The sequence below is a fragment of the Mandrillus leucophaeus genome, unplaced genomic scaffold (assembly GCF_000951045.1).
Source record: "Mandrillus leucophaeus isolate KB7577 unplaced genomic scaffold, Mleu.le_1.0 Scaffold310, whole genome shotgun sequence".
NCBI classification, from domain to species: Eukaryota; Metazoa; Chordata; class Mammalia; order Primates; family Cercopithecidae; genus Mandrillus; species Mandrillus leucophaeus.
This window is the reverse complement of record NW_012103255.1, coordinates 194,111-201,153: the sequence shown is the minus strand read 5'-3', so window position 1 is coordinate 201,153 and position 7,043 is coordinate 194,111. Positions and strand designations below refer to the sequence as shown.

Here is a 7,043-nt window from a genome sequence, read left to right as displayed (position 1 = left end):
AGTCGCCATCGGGGCCAAGAGCTTTCTGAGTTACCAAAGGCCTCGTCAGCATAGCCAATGCTACCCCCGGACACATTTCTTGAAAATATTTCATTAATGCTACAAACATTATTTATCATTTTACTTTAGACCTTGAACCAGCATATTTTTTACTTTCCCCACCCAGCAAGATAAGCTGTTGTATTTAATCTAAATGGTCTCTGTCCCAGCGTTTCATGTCTGGCTGTGTGGCAGATGGCTACAGGTATTAGGCAAATAACAGCACTGCTGGGGACTCAAGGCAGTGGGGGTGCTGCAGAAATACAGGTAGAAATGCCCCGTGGATCGAGACACATATTCAGTCACCACAAATTAGAGAACAGAGAGAGCTTAGGATGTATGCCTGTGTACACTGAGCCAGGCCTACAGCCCAGAGAAGACACTTTTTCTTCATTTACAGTAGCTTATGAAAAATAAAGGGAAAAAAACCCTCTTCAATACAAAAACAAAACAAAGAAAAAAAAGCAAAAAAAAAAAAAAAAAAAAACAGTTCCATTACAATAAAAATGAAAGCAATAACAATTTGGAGATCAAAGCTGCCTAGCTCTTGGCAATAATGAGCTATCTGAATTTCACATCTTCCGCTAGCATGCTTCTGCCCGGCTTCAGTAATACCACATGTGGGTAAAACGGTATAAAGAATTAACTGTGGGCACATAATCACCCTTCATGCAGATTCTCATTCTTAATATTTCCCTTTAACAGCATTTTTGCTGTTCTCAAGTCTCAGAAACTTTATGCAGCAGGATGGGAGGGAACCACCATAACCACCTGCCTGCCTTTTTTTTTTCTTAAATGTTATTGTTTATAATAGAGATGGTATCTCACTATGTTACCCAGGTTGGTCTCAAATTCCTGAGCTCAAGCAATCCTCCCACCTCGGCCTCCCAAAGTGCTAGGATTACAGGCGTGAGCCACCACACCCAGCCGTCCTGCCTTTTTGCCAACTTAAGATGAGGTGCCTCAAGCAGCAATAGGGTCTAAAATCTACAGACAAACCCAGCAATGAAAAGCACGGCTTGCTGAAGACAGTAACAGCTTAAACCTGGAAAACGGTAAACAAAACATGGTCACTTTCCTCCTTTTGCACCTGTCTGGTGATGGTGGCTGTTTTTCTAAGAGGGTAGAGTATTAGAAAGGTTTTGTGGTCTGGTATATCCCCACTGTGGAGTACCCTGATAACTTGAGAGCTAACTGGGTAACCACTAACACCACTGAATTTTCAAAGCTCGGGCAGAAAAGTCAGCTGAAGTGGTTAATCACGGTGTTACAATTAGACATTTAGTTCTGCTTCAATTCTTGCAGAGCTGAATCAACTCAAGGAGCTAAATAAAAAGAGGAAGGCACCGAGGTAAGGGATTTTTTAAAAACCTCCCCCTTTGATAGCAGAAGGCTCAGGGCTTTCAGGGTGGGGAATTTCTAGGACCCTGCCGGGTAGTCGTGGGAGGCTCCCTTCTCAGCACTGGGACAGGGACCGGACGCCCTCTCCATAACCGCCTGGGGGAGTAGTCACACACTGGTTTTTCCCTAGAGTAGAGAAGAGGCAGGCTATTTTTCCACTTTTTAAGACAAAAACAAAATACACAACGAAACCACAATCTCTTCGCTAATAGGGAAAATATTTTTTCTTTTCTTTTTCCTTTTCTTTTTTGAGACAGGGTCTCACTTGCTCAGTCACCCAGGCTGGAGTGCAGTGGTGCAATCTCGGCTCACTGCAGCCTTGACCTCCCAGGCTCAAGAGATCCTCCCACCTCAGCCCCCCAACTAACTGGGACTTCAGGTGCACGCTACCATACCTGGCTAATTTTTATGCTTTTTGTAGAGATGAGGTTTTACCACATTGCCCAGGCTGGTCTCAAACTCCTGGACTCAAGTGATCCTCCCGCCTCGACCTCCCAGAGTGCTGGGATTACAGGCGTGAACCACCATGCCTGGCAGGAAAAATATTATTTCTCTTCCTCCTTTTTCACTTGACTTAGTTTTGGGCTAAACAAAGTTATGGTGCTTCCCCCACACCTAAATAAGTTACTTCTATGCTGACACAGCGCATATTGGATATTCCACCCTCTCAAGAGAAAACAGTCAGCAGTTTTTTAAAAACCAAGTTAAAATGCATTCTTGCCGGGCTCATTTTTCTTTTCACATTGTCTTCCTTAATATTATCTTCCCTAGTTACCCAGGTTCGGCTGACAACAAACAAAGCTGCAGTAAAACAGTTTTGATCTCAGCACTGGCAGAAGCCCTCCCTGCTGCCAGCTCTCCTTTGTGGGAGGTGGAGAACAGAGAACATTGGTTTTCAGAGGCTCTGATCCCCCGCGCAGCTCCCACTCTACCGGGGATGGTGGAGACCCTGTGCCCCTCTCCTCTCCTTCCTCTGCTTCTCACCTGAGGTCCTGCAATCCAAAGCCAGTGCAGTTGCCTCTGTATTCAGCAAATGCCTAAGATTATCATTCACATTTAGCAAAATGCTAATGAGGAACTAATTATAATTCCGTTGAAAACGACCAGGCCCTGAGATACTGTATTATTCACCCACCCACCCTCAGCTGTTTTTCAACTGTGGGGAAGAAAGGGAGGAGAGAGCTTCTTTCCCCAGCCTTGGTGGTTTAAGTAAAAGCCGTCCCCAGGCTCAGAAAAACAGAATTTGCAAAGGCACTTGGGTTTTAGGAGTTTGAGCTGGAAGATGAAATGATGCAGTGGGCCAGGAGCGTGGCGGCTGAAAGAGGCTTTGGCTGGAAATCCGCCCCACCTGCCTGAGGGCGCAGCTTGTGCAGAGGTGTTGGGGGGTGGGCTGCCAGCCGCTACTCCACACTGAGGCCCCCGCCAAGCTGCCCAGCTTTTGAGTGTCCGTGTTGAATGTCCAAAGAGTCTTGACATGCTTCTCTTCACAGTGGCCCAAGTTCACTCTAACCCCTTTAAGCCAGGCATTTGGAAAGGGAGGTTTGAAACCTCAACCAGCTGAACAGCTGGAGCAGGCTGATTTTCCCCTGGTGTCGAACCTTCCGCAAGGCTCTTCCGTGAAGCCAAAGGCCCCACTCCCCTGAGATAAGCTGGCATGGCAGTAAGAAGCATCCTTTGCTGAGCCCGTTTGTGCTCTGTCATCCACAGGGTCCAGCCTGCTAGTGCCCCCTGGCCAGCTATCTGGGGAAGAAGTAGTCTGTATTGCTGATGTCGTAAGGGCTCCGTGGGTCCCTGGCATCTGGTCGGTTGTGGCTCGAGGTGTTGTCAGACCCCAGGCTGCTGGGGGACACTGGTGGGGAGATGAGAGGAACAAGCACTGGGGTGGGTCGCGGCCTCTCTGGGACCAGCTGCCCCAAAGAATACGGCGGGTGCATGCTTGTCTTGCCTTCCTTCAGAGCCCGCAGCTTCCACGTCTTCTTGAACCTTCACATAAACACACAAAGACAAACCACACAGATGTTTAGCTCCCCCTGTGACAAGCCCACATTGGAAAACACCAACAGCTGGCCGCCCTGGTGGCCTGGCGCTCCCAGGTTTCAGCTCAAAGAAGCAAAAACTATCAGCTGTCTTTTTGTTTTTTGTTCATTTGTTTGTTTTGAGACAGGGTCTTGCTCTGTTACCCAAGCTGGAGTGCAGTGGCATGATCTCAGCTCACGGCAGCCGCAACCTCCTTGGGCTCAGGTGATTCTCCCACCTCGGCCTCCTGAGTAGCTGGGGCGTGTGCCACTACATCCAGCTGATTTTTGTATTTCTCATAGAGATGGGGTTTCACCACGTTGCTCAGGCTGGTCTTGAATTCCTGGGCTCAAGCGATCCGCCCGCCTCGGCCTCCCAAAGTGCTGGGATTACAGGTATGAGCCAGCACACCCGACCCGACTGCTTTTATCACCAGGGAGTTCACCATACTCTGAAGAGTTGCTGAGTTTCCAAAACACTCCCAAGGAAATAGGTATTATTGGACCAATTTACAACTGAGGAAACTGAGGCACCAAAAAGTCACTTAACAGTTCCTTAATTGTCCCATTCCAGAGGCTGTTCATTAGGTACACATCATCAGTCCCAAATACATTTACTTAAAAAAGAGAAAAATAGGCTGGGTGCGGTGGCTCATGCCTGTAATCCCAACACATTGGGAGGCTGAGGTGGGCAGATCACCTGAGGTCAGGAGTTCAAGACCAGCCTGGCCAATGTGGTGAAACCCCATCTCTACTAAAAATACAAAAATTAGCTGGGCGTGGTGGCAGGTGCCTGTAATCCCAGCTACTTGGGAAGTTGAGGCAGGAGAATCGCTTGAACCCGGGAAGCAGAGGTTGCAGTGAGCCAAGATCACGCCATTGCACTTCAGCCTGGGCAACAAGAGTGAAACTCTGTCTCAAAAAAGAAAGAAAGAAAGAAAGAAAAGAACAGAAAAGAAAAATAAAGTATTATTTCAGTAGGGAAAGAAAATGGGCCTCTCAGTCAAAGTAAGGCTGGCAGGAGGCAGATAATTTGCAACTGCCATGTAATAGCAGGAAAAGGGTCCCACTGCTCCCTCAACTGCCCTCCTGTTCCTCTTGCTCCTAATGTTGCCAACCTCCCCAGTTCTCCCTACGCCTCTGGGTCCACTCCTACCATGCTGGTGAGTTCCCACAGACTCAACTGTGGGCACCACTGGGCACAATTTGACTCATCTAACAGGAAAGTCAATGCTACACAGGAAGGAGATAGACATCTCTCTGATCACAGCTTCGTTCACAGTGCTCCACTCTGGGCCCAAAGCCAGGGCTCAGTAACTGAGAAAAGTCACTTGACAGCTCAAAGAAAGATGAAATGGTGACATGGATCTTCAAAAGCACAGTCACGTCCCGTTCCTGAAGGGGCTCTTCAACTGTGCCAGGGTGGCCAGTGCGCCAAGCCTCAGCCCCTCCCTCTTGCTTCCCACTTTGTGACTGACATGCCTACTAACCCCAAAGTGGGAACAAGGTGGCCTCCCTCAATTCCATGGAAGATCAGTTACTCCAGGAAGGGCTGGGAAAGAGGAGGGGAAACCAATGTCAAAAACAAGATTGGGGGATTTCCCTTGGGTTTCTTTTTATATCGACAGGTTATTCCTGTCCTTGTTATGATAAATAACTAATAGTTGGCTCCAAATCTGCCACTGGCTTTTAGCTTGGTATCCAAATGGAATAAACAATCTGCAGAATGTTATTTAGGGCTTCACCATGTGGACACCACACAGGAAGAGAGCCCAGTAGGGCTGCTGACTGGAGCTATGCTGAGTCACTGAATGGAGTTCTCCTGTAGGAAAGGACTGAGGAGAGAGTCATTACACTCTGGATTTCAAAGAATTCAGACTCTCTGACCCAGGAATTCTACTTCTGGGAAAAGAAAGAACATAGCTATAAAATAAAAAAACCTTCATGCACAAAGATGTTCAACACAGTGTTGTTTATAAAAGCAAAATAAGGCTGGGTGCGATGGCTCACGCCTGCAATCCTAGCACTTTGGGAGGCCGAGGTGGGTGGATCACTTGAGGTCAGGGGTTCAAGACCAGCCTGGTCAATGTGGCAAAACCTTGTGTCTACTAAAAATACAAAAAGAATTAGCCGGGTGTCATGGCGCATGCCTGTAATCCCAGCTACTGGGAGGCTGAGGCAGGAGAATTGCTTGAACCCAGGAAGCGGAGGTTGCAGTGTGCTGAGATCGTGCCACTGCACTCCAGCCTGGGCCACAGAGTGATATGTCTCAATAAATAAATAAATAAATAAATAAATAATAAATAAAATAAAAGCAAAATAACACCCAAATAATTGGTCATGTTTGGGTGCCACCAATTAGAATAGGAGGTTGATTAAGAGAACTCGGTATATTCACCTAATACTACAGCTAATGAAAGTGAGATTTATGGCTAGGTGTGGTGGCTCACGCCTGTAATCCCAGCACTCTGGGAAGCCAAGGCGGACAGATAACGAGGTCAGGAGTTCGAGACCAGCCTGACCAACATTGTGAAACCCTGTCTCTACAGAAAAATACAAAAATTAGCCGGGCGTGGTAGCAGGCGCCTGTAATCCCAGCTACTCAGGAGACTGAGGCAGGAGAACGGCTTGAACCCAGGAGGCGGAGGTTGCAGTGAGCTGAGATTGCACCATTGCACTCCAGCCTGGGCAATAAGAGTGAAACTCCGTCTCAAAAAAAAAAAAAGAAAGTGAGATTTACAAAGAATTTGTACTAATGTGAAAGAATGCCTGTGTTATAGTGCTAAGTGTGAAAGGCAGGATACAGAGTTGAGGATACAGAATAATCACGGCTGTGTAAAAACAAACAAGAAACTAGGCAGAGGAAAAAGACTCAGGAAATTTGTCTAAATATTAAGTGTTCTTGATCTGGGTGTTGATTGTGAAACCATCTCCACAGGGTTGACAAAAATTGCATGCTGGGCTCTGGACAGAAATACATTAATGGTTATAATGAAGCAGTAATCAGGCTGCACTTTGGCCCATTTCCTTATTGCAAAAAGTCACGTAGCCCTAGACACTGACCATCTGCATCCCCGTTGTTTCTGTAGATAGGATTTCTGACATTAGGATCCTAAGACTTTTGTTTAAGGATCACTTAAGATGTTTTACAGACCCCGAATTCCGGCAACCAGTTTGAAGACCCTCACAGAGGAATGGGATTGGCATGAGAAGACAGCTTCTTCATCTCCCTGTCCCTGGACCTCACCCTACACCCTGCAACCAGTCAACCATCTCCACACTTTGGCCCAGTCCAACATTTTTACAACCCTAGCCCCATATTCCTTGGGGAGATGGATTTGAGGTGCTGGTGGAGGATTACCTAGGTGCCGAGGCAAGAGACTGAAGGCACAAACTGTTTCAGTATACTAAAGAAAATAGAGGCCGGGCGCGGTGGCTCAAGCCTGTAATCCCAGCACTTTGGGAGGCCAAGACGGGTGGATCACGAGGTCAGGAGATCGAGACCATCCTGGCTGACACGGTGAAACCCCGTCTCTACTTTAAAAATACAAAAAACTAGCCGGGCGAGGTGGCGGGCGCCTGTAGTCC

General features: G+C 47.4%; 1 protein-coding gene across 2 annotated transcripts in view; it reads right to left on the bottom strand.

The window, feature by feature from the left end:
* Positions 1 to 1,684: 1,684 nt before the first annotated feature.
* IL6R (interleukin 6 receptor) overlaps positions 1,685 to 7,043 on the bottom strand; it is a 68,174-nt gene continuing 62,815 nt past the window's right edge. For both annotated transcript variants that reach the window (XM_011987421.1, XM_011987422.1), the window contains one exon: positions 1,685 to 3,423. In XM_011987421.1, coding sequence (XP_011842811.1) covers positions 3,177 to 3,423 — 247 coding nt within the window. In that variant the 3' untranslated portion in view covers positions 1,685 to 3,176. The remainder of the gene's footprint in view (positions 3,424 to 7,043) is intronic.